The sequence below is a fragment of the Euprymna scolopes genome, chromosome 37 (assembly GCF_053919585.1).
Source record: "Euprymna scolopes isolate OS-2025 chromosome 37, ASM5391958v1, whole genome shotgun sequence".
Classification (NCBI taxonomy): Eukaryota; Metazoa; Mollusca; class Cephalopoda; order Sepiida; family Sepiolidae; genus Euprymna; species Euprymna scolopes.
Genome location: NC_136518.1, coordinates 80,676,715 through 80,702,794, shown reverse-complemented (window position 1 = coordinate 80,702,794; position 26,080 = coordinate 80,676,715). Strand labels below are relative to the sequence as shown.

Genomic DNA, 26,080 nt, shown 5'->3' with positions numbered 1-26,080 from the left:
AAATATGCATATATTTTGTAAATATGCATATATTTTCTAAAATATACATATATTTTGCAAATATATATATATTTTGCAAATATACATTTATTTTTAAATATACATATATTTTGCAAATATACATATATTTTGCAAATATACATATATTTTGTAAATATATATATATTTTGCAAATATTCATGTATTTTGTAAATATATATATATTTTGCAAATATATATATAATTTGTAAATATATATATATATTTTGCAAATATACATATATTTTGTAAATATACATATATTTTACAAATATATATATATGTTTTGTAAATATATATATATATTTTGCAAATATACATACATTTTGTAAATATACATATATTTTGTAAATATACATATATTTTGTAAATATAGATATATTTTGCAAATATACATATATTTTGCAAATATACATATATTTTGCAAATATGCATATATTTTGTAAATGTACATATATTTTGCAAATATACATACATTTTGCAAATATACCAATATTTTGCAAATATGCATATATTTTGCAAATATATATATATTTTGCAAATATATATATATATTTTAAATATACATATATTTTGTAAATATACATATATTTTGCAAATATACATATATTTTGTAAATATACATATATTTTGTAAATATAAATATATTTTGAAAATATACATATATTTTGTAACGGTGAGCTTTACCAATACTAGATGGATGACAATTTGATAATATTAAGATCTTTATATATTGCGCCGGGATCTAGAAATTTCCATGTTAGTATGTTTTAGTCGTCAAGTATCTCTATTCTCTATTATTTCCTGAAGAATTCCTCCGAAAATTGGGACGAAACGTTGAAAATAACCTAAAAGGCTACAGGCTTCTCTTCCTTTTACATAACGTCATAATATCATACCCACTTTTATTCATATACTAGCAGTTCCGACCGGCTTTGCTCGGGCCCTATGTACTGTTCATAACTTTATGTGCATATGTATATATTAAAAAGTGTGAATATGTACGGTAATGCCTTTCTGTATAAGAGGCTCCCTTAACGACCATAGAGAAAAGTTGGAAAGGACCGCAGAGGTCAAATTTGTAGAAATTTATGCTGACGACACTACCATTTATGGTAGCACATCTAAGACAGTAAACGACCAAGTTCTCTCCAATTCTCTCTCCTCTGATCTTGAGCATGTAGTACAATGGGGAAAGGAATGGCTGGTTACTTTTAATGCATCTAAAACCAAGCTTCTCTCTTTACATCATCAACATTCCGATCCACATCTGGCATCAATTGAAATGAATGACTCCCGTCTTCAGGAAGCTTCAAGTTTTGACAAGCTTCTCGGCTTGACCATTACTCCTGATCTTAAATGGAACACGTACATCAAATCTGTTGCCAAGGCCGCTAGAAAAATGGTGGGATCTTTCTATCGATCCAGTAGATATCTCACTGATGATGCAATTCGCTATCTATATAAGAGCCAGGTACGTCCAAGGATGGAATACTGTTGCCACATCTGGGCAGGAGCTGCTAGAAAGGACTTGTCCTGCCTTGATAGAGTTCAAAATAGACTTCGTAGCCTCGTAGGAGATGTCCTTTTCTCTTCCTTGCAACCTCTATCTCACACAAGAGATGTTCCGAGTTTGTCTCTGATGTATCGTTATTTTCATGGAAAGTGTTCGACTGAGCTTCAATCTATGGTCCCCCCTCGCAAAACTTTCACAAGAAACACTCGTCTAGCTGTAAACACTATCAAAAATTCCCCCCACTCTTTATCTGTGCCTAAACCTAAACATAGATTCCATGAACAAAGCTTTTTTATTAGAACTGCACGCCTGTGGAATTGTCTTCCGTTTTCCTGCTTTCCGGCTGACTACAATATGGTTGTCTTCAAGTCTAACGTAAATAAGTTCTTGATGAGCCGTTCCATATAAGTTATCAAATTTAACACATTTTCATTACTAATGATTATTATATTGTCCAATTTCTACTGTACACTCTTTAACCCTTATCCTTGAGTGGCCTCTTGGCCTTGATAATGAGTTGATATCTATGAAAAAAAAAAGAAAAGAAAAAGTCCAATGTGAACAAGTTCTAATTGAATCGTCGCCCTAAGTAATCCAAGTTACAAAATTCCCACTGTTTACTATGCTAAAATCACAATGACTAATGTATACCTATTAACCCTTATCCTCGAGTCGCCCCTGGGCCTTGATAAGTGGTGACACCCTTGTAAAAAGAAAAAAAAAATTTTTTTAAACTGTGATCCGAATTTTGACACCTTAACATTTATTGGTTTAGGCTCAAATTAAATTATAAAGTTTGATCCAGGTCCAGAGAACCTATATCTAAAGTTTCAAGTGTTTATACCAAAAGTTGGCGGAGGAGTTTGCTAGAGTTCACAATGGTCAAATTGTTGGTCTTGAACCACTTAACAGCCAAATTTCTGGCCGAAAACCGATCAAAAAGATGTTCCCAAATGTCAATGCCCCTTATATCAAATCTCGAATCTGTAGACAGAAAATTGACAGAGTTATTGTGTAGGGAAATGTACACAAACAGACAGACAGACAGACAGACAGACATTTTCACGTTTATATATATACTAGCATGGGTGTCCGGCATTGCCCGGGTATTTGGAGGTGTATGTTGAGCAAAAAAAAAAAAAAGGGTCAAGTTTTTCAACTTTGACCCCTATTATGACCCCTTAAAATTTGTTGTTTTGGGTAAATCAAGTTAAGTTAGATCCATGTCCAAGGAACCTATATCTTAAATTTCAAGTGTTTAGACCCAAAATTGTCGGAGGAGTTTGATAGAGTTCTTAAAGGTCAAATCGTTGAACTTTGACCCCTTAACAGCCAAATTTCTTGCCGAAAACCGATCACATCGATTTTCCCAAATCTCAATACCCTGTATATCAAATTTCGAGTCTGTAGACTTAAAATTAACAGAGTTATTGCGAAGGAAAATGTACACACTGCTAGTATATATATATATATATATATATATATATATATATATATATATATATATATACTAGCAGTTCCGCCCGGCTTTGCTCGGACCCTATGTACTGTTCATAACTTTATGTGCATATGTATATATTAAAAATGTGAATATGTACTGTAATGCCTTTCTATATAAAAGGCTTCATTTACTACAATAGGGAAAAGTTGGTAGAGACCGCAGACATTTTTTTTTAAACTTTGACCCCAATTTTGACTCCTTAACATTTATTGTTTTGGGATCAAATTAAATTAAAATGTGTTTCAAGTGCTGTAACCCAAAATTGCAGAGGAGTTTGGTAGAGTCTACAAAGGTCAACTCTGTAAGCATTGACCTCTTATCAGCCAAAATTTCGCTCAAAAACTGATTAAAAAGCTTGCTGCGTGTCTAAATATCATTTATGTAAAATCTCAAATGTTTAGACTCAAAATTGGCTTTATAGTTTGCTAGAGACCGCAAAGGTAAAATCTTTTGAACTTTGACCTCTTTTCAGCCACATTCTCAGGAAAAAACGATTGAAAAGCTTGCCCTAGTCTGAATACATTTTATGTAAAATTTCAGATATTTAGACCAAAAATTGGCTGAGTAATTTTGTAGAGACTGCAGAGGTCAATTAAAAAAAATGATCTCTATTATGCCCCCTTAGCATTTATTGTTCTGAACTCAAATTAAATTATAAAGTTAGACCCATGTCCAAGTAACCTACATCTAAAATTTCAAGTGTTTAGACATAGAATTGGCGGAGGAGTTTGGTAGAGTTTTCAAAGATCAAATCGTTGAACTTTGACGCCTTAACAGCTAAATTTCTGTCCAAAAACCGATTAAAAAGATTTTTCCAAATCTCAAATCTCGAGTCTGTAGACCAAAAATTGATAGAGTTGTTTGGTAGGGAAGTGCACACACACACACACACACACACACACACACACACACACACACACACACACACACACACACACACACACACTTTCACTTTTATAGATATGTAGATATATAAGGAACTTTGTGTGTGTGAGTTCGTTCCATATAGACTCGAAAACGGCTGAGCTGATTTTTCTGAAATTTCACACGAAGGTACTTTATGTACCTGGCAGTGTTCTTAGATAGGTTTAGTATCTTTATGTTTTCGATAAGTATCGATAATTGATAATCGAAATAACCCGATGAAAGAAAGAACAGGCGATTTTAAACAAAGTTAATACTTAAAAAGCCTAACATCACAAGTGTATTCGGGACGTTTTATTACAGAAACCGAAAGGCTGGACATATAAAATGCACAGTAGGTTCTTTGATATGACAGGGGTGCCTTCGAAATGAATATTTCCGTTTAGAGCACAATTGAAGCATGATACTTGACTTTTTACATTTTAAACTTTAATTCAAGCCATTATTTAAAAATAATTTTGTAAAATCAATAGTAGGTTCTCTACAGTGCAATGTAGACTACAATTTGTTATGGACTAAGGCATTGCGGGCAAGTATATGAAGCTTTCGCCCGGTGATCGTCGATGGATCCTCAACTAGAGCAGGCAATCATCGATTTGATTGAAAAATAGGTGATTTCACTGATTTATATGACAATAAAATATGTGAGCGTGAAACATTCGTTGCTCATCATTCAATCCCGGGCAACGTCGGGTCTACTTGAAAATCCAATACTACAACTCATATAGCATTTTTATTATTTTATTGGTTTCGTCGTACGTCTTACACATGTTTCTTGGAATAGTATAGATTAACCGTACAGCTCATCAGAGACCCATGTAAATCCATAAGAAAAAATTACAGATTTCTTTGAAAAGGACCAAAGATGGAAAAGGCAATAGCATTCTTTTAAAGTCATAAAGATCAAAATAAATTCCTTTTTTATTATAGGTCATTTATAGATCATTCCAGAAAGAAAATACTTCAAACGTAAATCTCACGAGGAAAAGGTTGAAGTGTATATGACGTCAGCGTTTATTTTCTAGAATGATCTATGAATACCCTATAATAAGAAAGGAATTTATTATTTCTCCGCTTATGACTTTAAAAGGACTCTATTTCTTTTTCCACCTTTGGTCCTTTTCAAGAAAATAAAATAAAAAAGAAACCGTAATTTTTTCTTAATGGTATTATATGGGCTCTGATGAATTGCTTGGTCAAACTATACCCTTTAATGAAACACGCGTAAGACGTATCATGCAACCAATAAAATAATATAAATGTTATAAAAATGTACTTGTGGTATTGATATTGTTTAGTAATGCATATATATATATATATATATATATATATATATATATATATATATATATATATATATATATATATATATATATATATATATACATACGAAGGGCGTGCAATAATATATATACATATATATATATATATATATATATATATATATATATATATATATATATATATATATATATGCCCTGAAAGTTCAAATTCATTATTGCTGAGCTTAAATGAATCTGAAAATTTTTTGAAAACAATTTTATTGAATATATACATTAGAAGTATATATATATATATATATATATATATATATATATATATATATATATATATATATATATATATATATATGTTTTTATTATTTCACCCTCGAGAAGTTTAACTTAAATCATTGCAGGTTGTTTCAATAGACAGGACAATAAAATTATCCTGCCGATCTCGTCAGACGATCTAAGCCAAAATAAATTAGAAGGGAAAAGATTCTTTTAAATTACGTATGGGTATAAAAAAAACAGGATTTTAAGTGCTGGATAGAGAGGGGAGAGGGAGGAGTGAGAGAAAAGAAAAAGAAAAGGGATGGCAGGAGAAATATAGACTATATTTATGGTTAGAATTGAAATTAAAACTTAAGAATAGAAGGAAAGAAATTAAAGTGGATTAAAATGAAAATAGGAGATCGTTTATTACAAGAGGAAAAAGAGAAAAGGATGCCTAACATACGTCAAGAGAAAAACCAGTAGTAATTTGCGTGTATCAACAAAGTCATAATTCGTTAGAGCTTCTGAGATCTTCAGCTACTGTAAGTAGTGGTGGGGGCAGATAGAGGAAAGATACGTCCAGTCCAGAAGGTAAAAACTTGCGTTCGATAAAATTAATATAAGGTCTTTATATATATATATATATATATATATATATATATATATATATATATATATATATATAACTACTTAATTTACTCACATAAAATTAATATACGAAGTTATAGATTTATATGTAAACTTTAAGTATTTACTTAAAAAATGCTCAATACGTAGGTAGAGCTAGTTAGTAAGTTATAAAATGTATATGGCGATTAAGCTACACTGAATATTCCGCGTTTCATCCACTCTAGGATTCTTCAGGCTTATGCCCATAAGCCTGAAGAATCGTAAAATGGATGAAACGCGGAATATTCAGTGTAGCTTAATCGCCATATGCATTTTATAACTTACTATATATATATATATATATATATATATATATATATATATATATATATATATATATATATATATATATATATATATATATATAACTACTTAATTTACTCACATAAAATTAATATACGAAAGTATAGATTTATGCGTAAACTTTAAGTATTTACTCCAAAAGTGCTCAATTCGTAGGTAGAGCTAGTTAGTAAGTTATAAATTATAAATTATAAGCCTGAAGAATCCTAGAGTGGATGAAACGCGGAATATTCAGTGTAGCTTAATCGCCATATACATTTTATAACTTACTATATATATATATATATATATATATATATATATATATATATATATATATATATATATATATATATATATATATATGAGGGTTATTCCAAAAGTAAAGTTTCCTATTTTAATTTTAACGCAAAAAGTTGAAGAGCTACGAATACAGGAGTGATGTCGTTTAAATGAGTGATCTTTTGTGCTTCAGAATTTATTTTTCTACATTGTCACCGCAATTCTCAATGCACTTTTGCCAGCGATGAACGGTGGCTGAGCAAGGGCGTCTAGGTAGTGTTTTTTTTTCATCCGAATGTCGTTGCAAATGTAAAGCTACTTTTTTTTTAAGTAAAATTTTTTAGTGCTACGAATACGTGAGTAGTACCATTAAAACGAGCAACCTTTTTTTACTCCAAGTCTGGAAGTTCTTAGACGGCTACATTTGTGTTTTTCCGAAGGTGTTACATGAAGCTGGGTTACATGTCTGACCTCCCGGCAGCCTTTCCGACCCCTAATCAAGCGATAGACAACAGGGAACACCCCCCCAGTGCAGACATTAGAAGTAAGTCTGAATCTTTTCTTGAAGATGTAGGAAGGCACGGCGTGTAAATTTGATTTGGAATCTATAAGTTTAGGAAGACGATTCATTTTTTGAATAAATATTTATTTTAAATAAACGACCGAAGTTTCGACCATATAACGCCATCTTCATGCACAGAAACAGTTTGTATATTTTTCCTTTTCCTTTCTCCTGGCATTGTGTGAATAGAAAAGTAAAATGTGTATGATGTCAAACGGTAATTCTTTTCAAATGTTTTGACCAAGAGGATCGCGGTCGCTCGCGTGAAATGAATAAGGAATCGTTGTTTCCCCGACGTATACACTATGTAATTTGGAATTGGAATTTGTAAGTTTAAGAAGTCAACACAGCGTAGAAACTTCCGTTTACTTTAAAAGTAAAAAAGTCGATCAAACAAAGGGAGACAACTAATGCCGAATTACTTCCCTTTTTTTTTTTTTTAACTATTACCATTAAAATCTTTTAGATAAAGTAAATTTTAAACGAATTAAATTAGATTGCATATTTTCCTGCTTAAAAATCTGCACTGATTTTGCGCAGAAAACAATATTTATTTTAAAAGACGAAAGTTATCGATGACCAATCTGGTATTCATTAACGACCGTCCTGATAATATTGTGTCCCAGATGGGTATATTTGCTGATGATACAGTTCTATAACATGAACGAGGGAAGAACGGATGTACACAAATCTAAGACAATGGCAGAAGCGTTAAAAATGACCTCTAGACCGTAGTGGAATGGGGCCGTAAGTGAATGGTAACATTTCATGCTAGTAAGAATACGCTGTTCACCTTTAACAATTACAGGACGTCCCCCCCCCAACCACTGATATCCATGACAAATAACACCTTACCTGAATAGTCCTACCTGAATAGTCCTCTTGCCAATTCCTAAGCCTAAAATCCACAGACAATATGAAGTGGAACAAATGCATGGAGGACATTGCGAAGGCTGCTGCAAAGAAGGTGATTTTGTATTTATTTGCTTCCACAATGAGCAAATTAGGCACAAGGCCGTTTTTTAATGTGTAGAGATTGGGGAAATGGGGACCAGCTCGCTGGGGAGTAGGGGAGCTGTATATTGACAATTTGTATGAAGGATTTCACCTACATTGACCAATAACTGATTGCTACAAGAGCAATGGGTTGCCCCCACATATAAGACCATTGCTTGAACTTTTTTGCCCAGGCCTTGTAGGGCCCGGGCGAGCGAGTTCCCTTTTATCGTGCTAGAAGACTATTCATACCTAAGAGCATCTTGTACCTCTACAAGGCCACCATTCGCCCATGCATGGAGTATTGTTGCCACATCTGGGCTGGTGCATCTACTACTAGTCTCTCTCCCTCTTGGATGGGGCTCCCAAAAAGAGTCTTCGATCTAATAGGTCCCACTTTGTTAACTAAGCTGCAACCCGTGTCCCATCGCCGAAATGTTGCATCTTTGTGCCTGCTTTACGAGTAATGGAATGTGCTCTGATGAACTCGTTGCACTTGTGCCTCCTCAACGTTCATATCTCTGACAAACCTGCTTAGCAACAAAATCACACCCCTTCACTCTTGGGGTCCCTAGTTGCCGGAAGCCTTACCACTCTAATAGTTTCTTCCCTCTAACAGATAGTCTTTGGAATTTCGTTCCTGCTACCTGGTTCCCTAACTGTACTGATATGCAGAAGTTTAAATATAACGTAATTTTGTTAATCTTTCGTAGGCATGGTCCCAAATAGTACGTCCAAGTGGCGATAAGCCTTGTTTGGGGTTGAAGTAAGTAAAAAAAAAACTCTACTGACTTTACATTATATATATATATATATATATATATATATATATATATATATATATATATATATATATATATATATAGGGTCGAACGATAAAAGTATCACCCTAAAGAAAAGAACACTACAGATTTATTTTAAAACTTTTATTGAAAAAATCAATTCAGGTAACTTTATTATGTGGTAGAGCTGACATCTGTTTATGTAGCCGCCTTCAGCCACAATCACCTCCTTGATACGGGTCCGGAACTGGAAGCATACCTTTTCCATAAGATCCGGCGGGAGTTCAACGAATACTCGGCAAATCGCGGCTATCAGACTGGCTTTGGTGTTGTGAGAGGTCATGTTGGTGATGTTCTCGACGTATGACGAAACGAAGTAGTCCAACAGGTTCAGGTTGGGGAAAGAAGGGGTCGGTGAGAGAAGGATACAAAGTTGTAGCACTCTTTCTGAAGCCAAACTTGAGTTTCTTTGGACTTGTGGGCCGGCGCCGAGTCCTGCTGCCACACACCAGTGTGCCAGCTACCACCTGATTGCACCAGGGGATCACCACACTCTTTTTCACATCCAGGCACACTTTCGTGTTGACTTTCAAGCCGACTTTGAAGATGTGAGGTGGTATGATGTGGCCATCACCTGAAACCATAATCGTGACCGGAAACTTTGTTTGCATTACCAGAGACACGTTCTTGTAATTCGAGGCAATCCAGGCTTTGGCTATTGTGCACCTAGTTCTGGCGGAAGTTCTTTTCGCCTGAAAAGAACCAGAGCATGTAATCCGAATTTGCATTTTGAGGGCGTTGGCAATGGTCCTGTTGTCATAACTTAGATTGGTAGAGAGCATGAGTTGTACAGCGGCGCATCTCCGATCTAGCTCGTTGAACATTTTGTCACTTTCAGACATGATAGACGGCTCCTATTGCCCTTGGAATTTGTACACAACTAGTAAACTGGAAATGGAACCCTGTCGTCTTTTTTAGGACTACAATTTTATCGTTCTATCCTGTATATATAGACGTTAATAATGATATCCAAACTACTCAGTATTTTCCATGCTGAGTCAACGTCTCATCAGAAAGTGTAAATTTGATATAATTGAAAACAACATTTCTAATTTAAAGATAGTTCCTTTTAGTCTTCCCAAATTTTTCCAAGCTTCAAACCATCTTTCAATTAAAATTTCACATGTATTTTCTCTATGTCTTTCTTTTTTACAACTTGAATGTGATTAATAGAATATTTTAAAAACTAAAACTGGAAACGTCGATCAGAAATAAAAATAAATTGTCTGAAATTGGCCAAAATAAACTTGCTCATCATGTATCGATATCGAACGTCGGTTGTTTGTATATTTTAGTTGCATCTACGTGCGTGGAGTTCTTCCTGGTATTCATTAAGTAAGTCGCTATGTCTGTAACGTTTAATTTTAAATTGCGTTTTCATTAAGAAATACGTTTTAGTTTTTGGTGCGTCTAAGCATCTCCATAGGAGCCTCCGTCTGTCGATCTATCGGCCTATCGCGTTTACGTTTGAAATGATATTTCCAGATGCGTAAACGGGACAAGCAAAGAAGTGTGTATGTATTAGCGCGTGTTTTAATAGCGACGTAGTCCGATCGGATCTTTACTCTTTCTCTGCGGTCGGATAATAACTAGTACTCTGACAACAGCATATTCTTTTCATTGTTTTGACTCTCGAGTATATATCCGACACAGTTCGACACAATTAATCAACCGAGAACTACATCCCTCTACATAAAAACATATAAGATGTCAATGGATATGTACCTGAGATTCAAAACAAGGAAAAGAATATGCTGTTGTCATAGCCCTAATAATAACACTAGGCTGACAATTATCAGTTGCTACTCCCGAACATTGGCTAGCTTGGAGCAAGAGAAGGAAAAATTTTATGATCTCCTTCGTGATGTCATTACGAAAGTTCGCCACAAGGATAAACTTATTCTTACTGATGACTTCAGTGCTCGTGTTGGTCGTGATAATCAGTCTTGGAATGGTGTTCTTGGTAGTCATGATGTGGTCAGGATAAATACGAATGGTGTACGACTTTTTTTTTTACATGGAAGTCACCACTTATCAAGGCCCAGAAGCTACTCGTGGATAAGACTGTTATGTGTACAGTAATCAATGGGATAATATCGTAGTAATTGTTAGTATTGGAGATCTGATAAAGTGTCTTACTTAAGGGGGCGGTTCATCAGGAATTTGTTTATGTTGGACTTGAAGACATCCAAGTTCTAGCCACGTGGGATACAGGTAAACGGAAGAGAATTCCACAGGTGTGCAGTTCTAAGAACGAAGCGTTGTTCATGGAATCTACGTTTTGATTTAGGCACAGATAAGGAGTGGGGAAAATTACTGACAGTGGTTTCAACTAGACGGGTGTTTGACCTTTGCGTTACCAATACCTTGCTCCAACAACTCAACGACTGCAAGACCACGCGGATGCACCCTCGCTTTAAGGACTGGTATCTGATAGACTTTGTTATAACAAAACGAAGGAACATCAATGAATTCAACGTCACACGGTCTTTTTCACGAATCATGTTACCTGTCGGATCACGCCCTTCTGCGAAGTAGACTTTCACTGCACAAACGAAAAGTTACAAGCTGAAAAGTTCCTAAACGCTTCAACGCCCTTCCCCTAAAGTCAGTTAAAAAGAAAACTGAATTCTCGGATAAGCTTTACACTGTCAATGTCACTGATGATATTGAATCCTCTTGGAAGGCTTTTGTTGAAGTCCTTGGAGTATATATATATATATACAGGGTGTCCATAAAGTCTGGCTACATTATGTAGCCAGACTTTATGGACACCCTGTATATATATATATATATATATATATATATATATATATATATATATATATATATATATATATATAAATATATATATATATATATATAAATATATATATATATATAAATATATATATATATACATATATACACATATATATATGTATATATATGTATATATATATGTATATATATATATATATATATATATATATATACATATATACAGGGTGTCCCAAAAGAAGCTGACGGATTTTAAATTTGATTAACTTACTTTAATTTAAGTTATGCTTAGCAATTTTCATATGTAGGTAGATGATGAGCCTCTCCGTGATGTTTTGAGATATAGTAAGATATCACAGTGTACTTATTCTAATTTTATTTACACAACTAAAACCAAACTCCAATCCTTACATCATCAGCGCTCTGATCCCCATCTAGCATCAATTGGGATGGATGGCTCTCGTTTGGGACGGACCCCGTGTTTTGACAAGCTTCTGGGTTTGATCTTTACTCCTGATCTGAAATGGAACACGTGCATCAAGTCTGTTGCCAAGGTCGCTGGAAAGATGGTGGGATCCTTCTACCGCTCCAGAAGATATCTCACTACTGATGCAATTCTCTATCTATATAAAAGCCAAGTACATCCAAGGATGGAATACTGCTGCCATATCTGGGCAGGAGCTGCTAAAAACAGTATATCCTGCCTTGACAGAGTACAAAATAGACTTCGTGGCTTAGTGGGGGATGCCCTTTTCTCTACCCTGCAACCTCTCTCCCACAGAAGAGACGTTGCGAGCCTATCCTTGTTTTATCGTTATTTCCATGGCAGGTGCTCGTCTGAACTCCAATCTCTGGTCCCCCCCGCCAACCTTTCACGAAAAACACCCGTCTAGCTGAATCCACTGTGAAAAATTTCCCCCACTCTATATCTGTGCCTAAATCAAAACGTGGATTCCATGAACAAAGTTTCTTTCTTAGAACTGTGTTCCGTCTTCCTGCTTCCCACCTGACTACAACTTGGATGTGTTCAAGTCCAACGTTAACAAATTCCTGGTGAACCGCCCCCTTAAGTAAGCACTTCATCAAATCTCCACACTAACGTAATGTGCTTGCAATAACCCTTATCCCTGAGTGGCTTCCGGGCCTTAATAAGTTGTGATCACTGTGTAAAAAAAAAAAAACTTAATCTAGGGTATGTTTTTCACAAGGTCTAATTTTACTTATGAAAAATGATGTTACTCAAATGTCCACCATTTTCATTTTCACACTCTTGTGCTCTCTGCAGGTCATTGTCCAGCACATCACTTAATGTTTCAGGGCTTATGACCCTAATTTTCTCCTCTTATGGGCATTTATTGTGGCTGGTTTTATTGCATTGGAGTAGAGGGATTTCTAGTGTTGAAGTTTCGTCGAAATTCACTTTGAGTTTCTTTTCTGATATTGACTCATTCAACCGAAAATATGACTCTATGATAAATATCCACTCCCAGTAGTGTAACAACTCCTGATGATCTGAAAAAATAAAAGGAAAATATGTAAAATTAAAAAAGTCATGTATTTTTTAAACCATCAGCTTCTTTTTGGACATCCTGCACACACACAGACACACACACACACACAAACAGACAGACAGACACACACACAGACAGACAGACAGAAAGACAGACACACACACGCACACATATATATATAAATGCATATATCTCTATATATAAAAGCGAAAATGTGTGTTTGTATGTATGTATGTGCGTTTGTATGTGTCGCAAAAACTTTTGGCGTTATTTTTCATATGTAATGATTGAATTAAAGTTTAAAATGAAAGAGCTAAATATCATACTCCAGTTATGCTCTAAACAGAAACATTCATTTTGAACGCGTCCCTGTCATATCAAAGTCTTACTGTTTATTTTATATGCTTGGCCTTGCTGCTTCTGCGGTGATAATGGCTTGAATTTAAGTTTACAATGAAAAAATCAAGTATCATATAAAAATTGTGCTTTAAACAGCAACATTTCAAACGCACCCTATCGTATCAAAGAACCTGCTGTGTATTTTATATGTCTAGCCTTTCGGTTTCTGCTTTAATAAAACTTTTCAAATGTGCCACTCAACCACCTATGGTGGTTGTAGTTTATATTAATAACGGTTATAATAAAGCTGATTTGGAGCTTTCATTATGTGAACAATCCCGGTCAATTCTTGATTGTCTTGCAGACTCCATTTGCTTGGTTAAATCAAGGCAAGGAAAAATAACTTCAGCTTAACGGATTTGAAATTGATAATAATATTTTAATACTAATATTGTTTTGCTAATAAAACCACTTATTTCGAAGAAATGGCAGTGAAACATTATTTATGCTACGCCAAGAGAAGTACATAACCCTGGGATCATCCTTCCAAAGTCTTGTTGGTGTAAGAACCACCTCGATAGAAAAGTACCTCGAGGAGTAATTATGTACGCTTGGTACTGGACCTACTAGAACAGAAGGGGATATGACGCAACCTGAGAGCGCCAGACGCCAATTCGTCACCCCATTGTATAAGCTTGTGTACGAGCGATTTTGAACAGGTTTCGGAGTAAAAACGGCGAGTCTCGACAGAAGAGAGCTTGGACTGAGTTCCTGACCGCTGACCCCTCTGCCTCTACTATATATGTATATTGACAGATCGACAGACAGAGCCTTATATGGAGATGCTTAGACGCGCCAAAACCTTATATATTTTTTCTTGGAAGTGTTTTAATCTTAAAATCTATATGGTAAAATGTATAGTTCTCCAACACACACACACACACACACACACACACACACACACACACACACACACACACACATGGGGTAGCCCACTTAAAAGTATCCCAGAAAATGTAGTAGAGAGGAGGAACATTCTTTTATTGTTTAAATTACCTGTAGCGTTATAAAAATGATGGAAGTGCTCCTCCGTTGATATCGATGCATTTCTGGGCACATTTAACAACGTTGGATACTGCCTCTGATCTTCTCTGATGATTCTTTTGATAGCGTTGGTAATGTTCTCCTTTAGTTGGTCTAGATTGTGTTTATTTGAATAAACTTTTTTGTTTTTAAGTCCCCCACAAAATAAAAATCACATGATGAAAAGTCCGGAGAACATGGTGGCCATAACCCTTAGCTTATTGTTCTCTCCTCCGTATACATTAAAAGAAAGAGGGACCATAACCAAAAAATGACTCTTCACTTTTTTGTAATATTCTTGTTTTGTGTTGTGATTTATTGGTGACCTGTTTTCCCTTTTTATAGGAAGAACGTTTTTATTTTTCTCGTTTGTAATTTGATTGGGCTAATATTTTTGTTTTTTGGAAATAAAAATTATAATAGTGTAGAATATTTTAAGATTAAAATTATTTGTACAGTTATAAAAGATGTTGGAAGAGCTCCCTGTTGATATTGATGCATTTCTGGACACGTTTAACAACGTTTGCAGATACTGCCTATAAATCATCTCTGGTGATTCTCCTGATAGCGTTGGTAATGTTCTCCTTTAGTTGGCCTAGATTGTGCGGATTATTTGCATAAGCGTTTTGTTTTAAAGTCCCTCAAAGATAAAAATCACATGGTAACAAGTCCGGAGAACGTGGTGGCCATAACCCTTTCCTTATATTTTTGTCTTCCATAACATGAACTTGTGCTAGTGAACTGTGAGACATGTTGCATGTAGCGCTATCTTGTTGGAAAAAGAATTGCATTTTGTCTTGTAGTGTTATTGGTCGTTAAGAAAAAGATTAGAGAAATCGGGTCACTTTAAAGTGATTCGCTTAATCTGAAAAATAAAATTGATTAGAGAGATCGGGCTACTTTTAAGTGGGCCCCCTACACACACACACACACACACACACACACACACACATATATATATATATATATATATATATATATATATATATATGAGCAAACAGTTAATAAAATATGTTAAAAAACACTTTGAAATGAGTTAAACACATATTTAATCTGAAAAGGAAACAATAGACAAATTGATAGTCCTTAATCCGCGGAGTTTCGAAGAGATACTTTCCTTCTCATCAGAGGGTAGGAATTAGCAAAATTCGGGATCGGATTTTGCATGCAGAAGTATTTAATATTTATAATATACTTTTATTTTACCATCTTGGATCATTTTGGTAAATTTAATTGTAATTTTTATTATATATATATATATATATATATATATATATATATATATATATATATATATATATATATATATATATTGGCAGGAACTTATTATCAAGGTATGTTTGATTAAATACGACGGAGTTTTCTTTCTTCTTTATTTTTCTCTTAGTTTTCTCCATCTGCTGAGCATTTTTTCTCGTTTCAATTAGTAAGTTATGTGTTATGTTGGCGAGTGATTTTTTGTCAGCCATTTTCCTCTAACGCTTTCAATCATTGATAGTCGTGATATATATATATATATATATATATATATATATATATATATACTTTGAAGTTTTTAACATTTTAAACCATACAAAAATTTACTTTTTATCATTCTTTAAAAAAAACAAAAAAACATCTAGTCAGTAAGTCATTTAATCACCTGCAATCACTGCATCAACTCTCTCGAATTTACTATAATACCATTTTTTTATTTTTTAAGGGATCATCAGTTGTTTACCATGAAACACTGTTTCGGGGATTTAAAAACAAAACAGTATATTACATCATGGCTCCCCAGCAGTGTTGATCAAACACCACCACCCTTAATCTTAGGAAGAAGACATGTTACAAAAATTTGATCCAATTTCCTATTCTTAATTGCAATTACTAACCTTATCATAGTATAAAAATGAATTTCTTACCTGTGCGATTCATATATATATATATATCGTTAAATATAGCGTTTTTAGCTTTGAATATGTTTAACTTAGAATAATATATATACGTGTATGTGTATGTGTGTATATATTGACGTGCCTATTTTGTTACTTAGAGGTTGTATGTATGGAACACACTGCACAACTTCTCACTAAGGCTGCCCCTAGTTCACAGTAGTCCTGAACGTCTTGCTAACATTGTGTCTTGTTTGGGATAAACTTAAGTAAAAATAAAACTAACAAAACAAAATAAAACGAAAACAAACAAGAAACATACGTGAATATTCATTTTTGTAGATAATCAATCGATCGATATCTGATCAATTGCTCGATACCTAATCAATTGATCGATACCTAATCGATTATAAACTGAAAACGTTTTTTCTTGATAATATATAGCAAATTAAAATACACGTGTACAGAGTTATAATAAATTTTATCCTTAAAAAACGAAAAGTTGTAACATGTTTTACAACGTTTCGATCGATGTAACCTCCGACCTTCTTCATGTGTATCTTGCCGAACTCGGGAATGTTTCTGTCAAACTCGGGAATTTGGACGGAATTTCGAACGGAACCGTTTATTTACTTCACGCAAGATATATATATATATATATATATATATATATATATATATATATATATATATATATATATATATATAAAACAGTTATATAAATATAAACGAGTGGACAAAACGTGTATATGCTATAGAAAAGACTACATGATTCCATTTCCGTTTGATGAAAACCGTTTTTCTTTTTGTTGAAAACACTTACAAGTTGGCCAGTTGTATATGAATCCCAAGAGCAATTGCAGTTTTCTATCATGTCAGAAAGTGCACGAGCAAGATTGGAGATGTGCCGCTGTACAACTCATGCTCTCTACTGATTCAAGTTATGATAACATGACCATTGCCAGCACTCTCAATAGGTAAATCTGGACGGTTCAACGCTTGATGACATAGCTCAACGAAGTTTCCGGTCTCGGTTATGGTCTTTGGTGTGGTTTCAAGTAAGGGCCATATCATGTCACCTCACATCTTCGAAGTTGGCTTTAAAGTCAACACCGAAATGTACCTGGATATGCTAAAGAGTTATGGTATGGCAGCAGGACTCGGCGCCGGCCACAAGTTTAAAGACACTCAGCTTCAGAAGAAGTGCTACAACTTTGCACCCTTCTTTCACTAACCCCCGACCTGAACCCGCCGGACTACTTTCCTTGGTCATACGTTGAGAACATCATCAACATGACCTCCCACAACATAAAAGCGAGCCTGATCGAGTGTTCGCCGAGCTACTGTCGACCCTTATAGAAAAGGCATGCTCCCAGTTCTGGATCTGTATCGAGGCGGTGATTGAGGCTGAAAGCGGCTACATTGAATAGATATTAGCTCTACTGCATAATCAAGTTTCAGGATTGAGTTTTTAAAGATAAAAGTTTTATAATAAACTTGTAGTGTAATGTTCTTTAAGGCGATAACTTTATCGTTTCAACCTGTATATATACGTGTCTGATTGTCGCCTTTAGTGTTCGTGATCGCCTATGTAATGTCTATGTAATGTCTATGTAATGTCTATTGTGTGTAACGCATATAATAAACAGACGATCAACAACTACGAATGGCAGTAATTGCAGATAATGCAGTCAGAAGATTCAGAGTTCTTATCCGTCGCGGTTACCACCTGACGAAGGCCAGAGGAGGAGTTGGCCGAAACGCCGTGAAACAACTAAGAAAGGATGAGGATAATACTCACCCTAATAATGAATTCCAATTAAATAACATAAATAATTTATCTGAAAACATTTATTTCGCTTTGATAACATTCTTTCTGTTAACCAAGCATTCGTTTCTTTGTTATCGAAATATTTCTAACCTAAAAACTGACAATCGGTCATAAGCAGGCTAACCGTTATTTTGCAGGGCCAACAGCATAAGATATATAAAACCAATACCTCTCCACTTTACCCAGCAGTGCTTCAAACCATCTTGAATGTCTCCTTGATATTGTACTTAAGTATTGCTGCAATTGAAAATCCTGGTTGGGCAGGCGCCCTTTTAGCCAGCATCCATTTCAATGAAAATGGGGGGGGGTCGTATTTCAGATGTAATTTTCTAATAAAATGTCCTTTCATCACCTGGCTCGTTTTTTTGTGCTGACGATTATTCTTTTCTTGTCTATTTTGTAGCGACGCTGGGTGATGCTGAGGTGTGGCCGTGTGACCCAGCACGCGCAGAAGGCTGTGTCGTTCAACTGAAAGAGCATATTGGAGCCATTAGCCAATCGATACAGAATTTGGACATCATCGACAAAACGGATATTGGGATTCTCTGCATGTTTGTAGCTATTCTTTTTTTTTTTGACAAATACCTGGTATCTATCTATCTATCTATCTATCTATCTATCTATCTATCTCATCCACCATCCCTGTCTCTTTCTTCTTTATATATATATATATATATATATATATATATATATATATATATATATATATATATATATATATATATATATAAGAACAAGTAGTTAATAAAACATGTTAAAAAACACTTTGAAAAAAGTTAAAAACATATTTAATTTTAAAAAGGAAGCACAAAATAAGTGGATAGTCCTTAATCCGCGGAGTTTCGAAGAAATACTTTCCTTCTCATCAGAGGGTAGGATTTAGCAAAATGCGGGATCGGATTTTGCTTGCAAAAGTATTTAATGAAACTACAAGTAAGTCATAGATCTTACTTGGTAACAAATAGTGAAGAAGAGGGAATAGGATGAAGAAAAAGGTGATTTCACGTGAATGGATAGTCTGGTGAAGGGTTAAATATCCAATAACGATAAAATTAAAAAATCAAAATAAAAAAAAATAGTTGGTTAAGGTTCCATTTCCACAAGTAAAATCTAAGGGAATCGCGTAATTGGAAGATGGTCCAAAGTAACCCAAAAGGCCGAAATCCATGGAATAATTCACAAATGGGTACAAGGAAAAGGGAATGAGTTCAAATAATATTATTAAAAGAAAGATAAGATGTGCGTAGAAAAAAGAATTTAAAACGACTGTCAGGGCTGGGCTGATTTTAGAAGAATGAGTGAAGAAGAAGAAAAAAATGAATGGTGATTGAGTTAATTTTAGAACAGAAAAGCCAATGTCAAAATGACCCAGACAAGATGACGTTGAAATTTGGGCCAACGTCATTTTTTTGTGACGAATCACGATTTGCATTATTTGCCAACAATGGAAACGTATGGGTATGGTTGTATCGTTGTAGTTTCCTAGATGTATCTATACTGAAACTCTATTGTTTATCAAAAAGTGATAACTGACAAGCAGAGCGTAATTATAGTATATTTACTTATACAAACATTATTCGCTACATATTTGCATACATGTTTCTACTGCTACTTCTTTTCAGGAAGCTGCGTCTTCGAGCTAGACTTTTTTCCTGGGAAAAACTCTGGAAAGAATTGCAGCAGAAACATGTATGCGCATATGTAGCCAATAATTTTTGTATAAATACACTACATCTATATCTATATTTATCTACATAGAAATATTAGTAAATTATTCCTAGAACTATTATTATCATTTTCATGACAAAAAATGTCACTTACGGTTGGTATTTTAACTGACCTTATATCGTGCTAGAAGACTACTCACACCTGAGAGTATCCTGTACTGCTACAAGGCCACCATTTATCCATGCATGGAGTATTGTTGCAACATTGTTGCAGGTGTATCTACCACTAGTCTCTCTCTCTCTCTCTCTCTCTCTCTTGGATAGGGTCTAAAAAAGACTCTTCAATCTAATAGGTCCCACTTCGTCAACTAAGCTCCAACCCCTGTCCCATCGCAGCAATGTATCACATCTGTGCCTGTTTTACAAGTATTTTAATGGAATGTGTTCTGATGAACTCGGTGTACTTGTGCCCCCCTCGACGTACATATTCCTGACAAACACGCTTAGCAACAAAATCACACTCCTTCACTGTTGAAGTCTCGAAATGCTTCTATTCTAATAGTTTCTATCTTCGAACAGCTAGATTTTGGAATTTCCTTCCTGTTACCTGTTTCCCTGACTGTACCAATGTGCAGAAGTTTAAGTAAAACGTAAACCACAACTAAAACTCGGATGTCTTCAAGTCCAACATAAACAAATTCCTGATGAATCGCTCCCTTAAGTAAGACACCTTATCAAATCTCCAATACTAACTATTACTACAATACTATCTCATTGATTGCTGTACACGCAATAACCCTTATCCCCGAGTGGCTTCTGGGCCTTGATAAGGAGTGACCTCCATGTAAAAAACAAAACAAAAAAAAACATCTTGTTAATCTTTTCCTAGGCATTGTCCCAAATAGTAGCTTCTTACGTTCAAGTGGCGATATGACTTGTTAGGGGTGAACGTGACCCCTCAACCCTCCAAAACAAAAACAAAACAAAAACAAAACTATTTAAATTATTGCATAATACCATTCAGCACTTCTCGTTTCTCCTTTTCTAGTTATACAATATATGTAAAACTTACTTCTCTTATTATAAAATTGACGCTGTTTGTTTTGTTAAATAAATCAGTATAAAACATATATATGTCATACTGGTTTGTATGATGGTAGTATGTATACCATGTTTGTATAAACTTAATTGCTTAAATGTATGTGCATATATATTTATAAATATCTATGTTATCTTTTAGTGGGTATAATGTGTATATACATTCCGTTAATATTAATCATTTTTCTTTAAGTGACCGACTGCGGGAGAATGGTTACGCATATAAAGGCTGTTCATTAATTACGTGGAAATACATAACATACTCTGGGAAACACATCCCATCCTCTTGGTTGGTCTGTAATTGAACGTTTCTCTGAAGAAAATGCCAAATTGACGTCATATTTTTATATAACTTTATTCACAGATCGACTTTCCATTGTGCAAGACGTAGAAATTTCTACATTATTCTAAAGTCGCGTTTCTCCCAGATTCCAAAACGCGGAGACGATATCTTTCGTGCTAACTTGTCCGACTTTTTGGAGTTTGACTCCAAACTCTAAAACAAACTATACGTGTCCCTTTTTAACTATCTCATTACGTCATTAACTCACGTAGAATTAAGATCACGTGATGTAATCACTAAAATCATCTCCATTGTTTATGTTCTAACGTTCTTGTTTGTTTTAACATTCTTACGTTAACCTTCCTGATACATTTCTAACATGATATTTTTTATCCTAATTAAATTCTGAACAAACAAACAAGAAACATATGTTTTTCATATTAATCTGGTACTCACCAGCATAGTGTGTGAATCTGTACATTATATTTTTTTTATTTTTTTTTATTACATTTTCACCCCAAACAAGGCAAATTGCCACGTTGGTGTAGGGGGCTACTATCAGGGGCAACAACTGCTGGGGTACTATGTAGGGATTTGGGCAGCAAGATGTCGGTTCACGTTACACTTGAACTTCTGAACGTCAGTACTGTTGGGGAAGCAGGGACCTGGAATGGAATTCCAGAGTCTAGCGGTTCTGGGGAAGAAACTATTGGAGTAAAAAGATCTTTTACATCTAGGGATCTCTACAGTGTGGGGGTGGGATTTAGCAGCCTGTCGGGTTTGTCGAGGGTGCTCACGTCGTGGGGGCACGAGTGATTGCAGTTCGTCAGAGCATTCACCATTAAAATACTTGTAGAAAAGGCAGAGGGATGCAACATTTCGTCGATGGGACAGAGGCTAAAGCTTAGATGCCAGTTCAGGGCCTATCAGGTTTGCGACTCTCTTTTGAACCTTGTCAAGGAGCGAGAGACTAGTAGCAGATGCACCAGCCCAGATGTGGCAGCAATACTCCATACATGGGCGAATGGTGGCCTTATAGAGGTACAGGATACTTTCGGGTGTTAGTAGTTTTCTAGCACGGTAGAGAGAGCCCACCTTTCTTGCAGCGGCCCTGGCAATGCCTTCAATGTAATTGTTCCAACTCATGTTTCCTGTGAACGTTAGGCCAAGGAGTTTGAAAGATGTACTCTCAGATAAAGAGTCGTTGGCCATTGCTATAGGTGGTAGAGAGGGTTTCTTGTAATTATTGAATGAAACTAGTTTAGTCTTGGCAGCATTCTATTGTAGGCATTGGTTTCCCTGATATTATTCTAGTCAAAATTCTTTCTAGAAAGACATCAGCTACTTACGGGTGGGACCGCGTGAAGGTTGCCAACATCCCAAGTGAAAGTGATTTTGTGGAACGAACTGGATTCGAACCTGAACCACCCAGGTCGTCAGTCCGTGTAGTTAACCACTTGACCACCGTCACCTTCTAATCTTGCATTAATTCGTATATTTTATAGATCCATTTTTTCCTATCCTAATATCTTCTTGATATTTACAGTCAGTCAGTTCTGGGAAGCAACTTTAACGAGTGCTATTTGAACGCCACTGCAAATTGCCCTCACATTTCTGCTAAATTGGAATCAGACTGGGAACTTGTGGAGAACAACGTGTTCAAATTGTGCGAAAAGGGTAAGCGAAACTTTTTGTTGTTTTGTTAAATTGTAACCTGTCGTGTTTCCCTGATTAAATAACAGTATTAGCTGTATATACCCGGTGTTTCCCAGTCAAAACATATGATCGGGTGGAGAGATTAGTCACATACTATTTAAAATACACCGGATATCTTAACTTGTTACGAAAAGTGACCATATGGTGTACTTAGGAAAGCATAAAACATCCATCTTAGTCTATGAAAATCAAACGTGAAGTAACTTTCAGAGCTTTAAAAGGAAATAACTCTCATAGCTTAACCAAATAAACTTACTTCCAGTTTTAGACGAAACTGTTTTGCATGTCGCAGCTATTAATAACTTAAAATAAGTTTGTTTTTTTTTACATAGGAGTCACCACTTATCAAGGCCCAGAGGCCACTCAAGGATAAGGGTTAATGGTTGTACAGTAGTCAATGGGATTATAACATAGTAATCGTAAGTAGTGGACATTTTGTAAATTTTATTACTTTATCAAGAACTTGTTTATGTTGGACTTGAAAACGATCAAATTGTAGTCAGCTGGAAAGCAGGCAAACGGAACAGAGTTCCACAGGTGTGAAGTTCTAAGAAGCTTTGTTCATGGAATCTACGTTTAGGTTTAGACATAGATAAAGAGTGGAGGAAATTATTGATAGTGGTTTTGGCTAGGAGAGAGATTAGTCACATACTATTTAAAATACCCCGAATATCTTAACTTGTTGCGAAAAACGACAACGTGTTTGATTTAGGAAAGCATGACTAAACATCCATCTTAGCTCATGAAAAAGTAACTTTTATAGCTTAAAGGGGAAGTAACTACCATAGATTTAATAAATAAGCTTATTTCCGGTTTTAAACGTAACTGTTATAAATTGAAAATAAAGTAAACTAAATATAAATTCAATAAAAAATCAATTAAATAAATTAACTTTGAATAATGTTTCTAAACAACAACTAAAACGATTCTATTACAATACAATACATGATTAATAACATTAAACTAATTATTAAAAATAGATTTTCTTTAATGCAATACGCAACTAAGGTTACTCATTGAATAAAGATTTCTTTTTTGAATTTTTTTTCAATGGATAGTAGATAATGCATGTGCATGTGTTATCGGCAGCTCCAGTAACTCTCGCTTCTCCTTTTTTGTCCTTCAGTCCCCATTTCCAATGAGTGATTTTTCTGACAAAGGGTGAAGAAAAAGCTGCTTTCTAGGTCGGTAGTACTTTGTAAAGAGTAGCCTGAGATGTGGGAAAATTTCTGTTTCTATGTCTATCCTTGTGGTGATGTCACTAGTAAGGGTGCTGGAGGTAAACGTTTCATCTGGGCTGATGTTACCGCCTGATAGTCAGGGAGCCGAACCTTGGATTAATCACTAAGGAGGCTGTCCTATTAGCAGGTGCAAAGTACCGGGGCTGCTGTATTGCCATTTGGTGAATGGATTCTGGACCATACAGTAGTTTCTGGTAGGGCCTCTCGATGCCATACTAGTGGGTAATTGTTATGGCTTTACCTTATCATGTGCCACAAAAAAAAATTTTCTTGTCTTTTTCTCTCTTATTTTCCCTCTCTGTCCTGCTCCAACCAAGTCTACCGATCTGCTCCACGAACCCCAAAACCTCAATCATGACAAATCTCCAAAAAAGAAACACGAATAAACCTAGAACCCCATCCATCAACCTAGACCCCTACTACCATGTCTCCTTCTCCAACATCAGGGGTCTACGTTCCAACCTTCCAGAGGTTGAAACGCAATTACAGGAGACTAAAGCGGACATATTCTTTCTAAGTGAAACTGGCATAGGGCCAACCACTTCTCTAGACGAATTCATAATTAAAGGATACTCCAACTTAACATCTAAATCTGACCCCAAGATCGCCATGGGCATGGAATATGTGCCTACATCAAATATGGCTTTCCATGTGGTAGGGATATATCCAGAGAAGACCCTAATTTACCTTATATGTGCTTCAGGGTTGCACTAGCTAACACCACTGCATTTATATTTGCCCTCTATCGCCCCCACAACAGTGGGGTTACTATCTTTAAGAGCATATCCGAGAAAATTGACCACATCCTGTCTGCTCATCCTTCAGCTAACATTCACATTTGCGGTGACTTCAATGTCCACAATGTGGAATGGCTGACCCACTCAAATAAGACTGATGACGAGGGGAGGTTTTGTCATGATTTTGCCATTGCCTATGACCTCACTCAGATTGTTCACGAACCCACCCGTGTGCCTGATACACCCGGTCAATATGCAAGCCTTCTACACCTTTTCCTCACAACTTCCCCTGAGCTGTGTTCATGTTCCGTTCTATCTCCTCTGGGATCCTCTGACCACTCTGTTGTAGCAGTTAAGATAAAAACGAAATGTAATAAGTCTTCAGACGTAACTCTCCACCGTACTGTATATCGATACTCTATGGCTGACTGGGATAGCTTCTGTACATTCATATCTGATCTACCTCTGCATTCCATGTTTAAAAAGGATGTGTCCTCTATAGTATCAGATCTGACAGAATGGTTAATTATAGGCATAGACCGATTCATACCATCGAACAAATTCCAACAAAAACCTAACAGCCAGCCATGGTTCTCCCCTGAATGTGCTGCTGCCATCACGCACAGAAATCACTTTTTCCATAACTACCAACGCAATAGATGTACTGAGACTAAAGCTGCTTTCAGGACTGCCAGCAACCACTGTAAAAGAGTAATAAAACATGCAAGAGACCTATATGCTCAGTCTGTTAAATCCAAAGTAGCTGAGCAGTGGCTTGGTTCCCACTAGTTTTGGCAAATAGCAAACAGG

General features: G+C 35.4%; 1 protein-coding gene across 1 annotated transcript in view; it reads left to right on the top strand.

The window, feature by feature from the left end:
* Positions 1–7,177: 7,177 nt before the first annotated feature.
* Positions 7,178–26,080, top strand: part of LOC145261193 (uncharacterized) — an 82,762-nt gene continuing 63,859 nt past the window's right edge. Inside the window, exons 1-3 of the mRNA XM_080119514.1 lie at positions 7,178–7,274; positions 18,932–19,079; positions 23,123–23,253. Coding sequence (XP_079975640.1) covers positions 7,178–7,274; positions 18,932–19,079; positions 23,123–23,253 — 376 coding nt within the window. The remainder of the gene's footprint in view (positions 7,275–18,931; positions 19,080–23,122; positions 23,254–26,080) is intronic.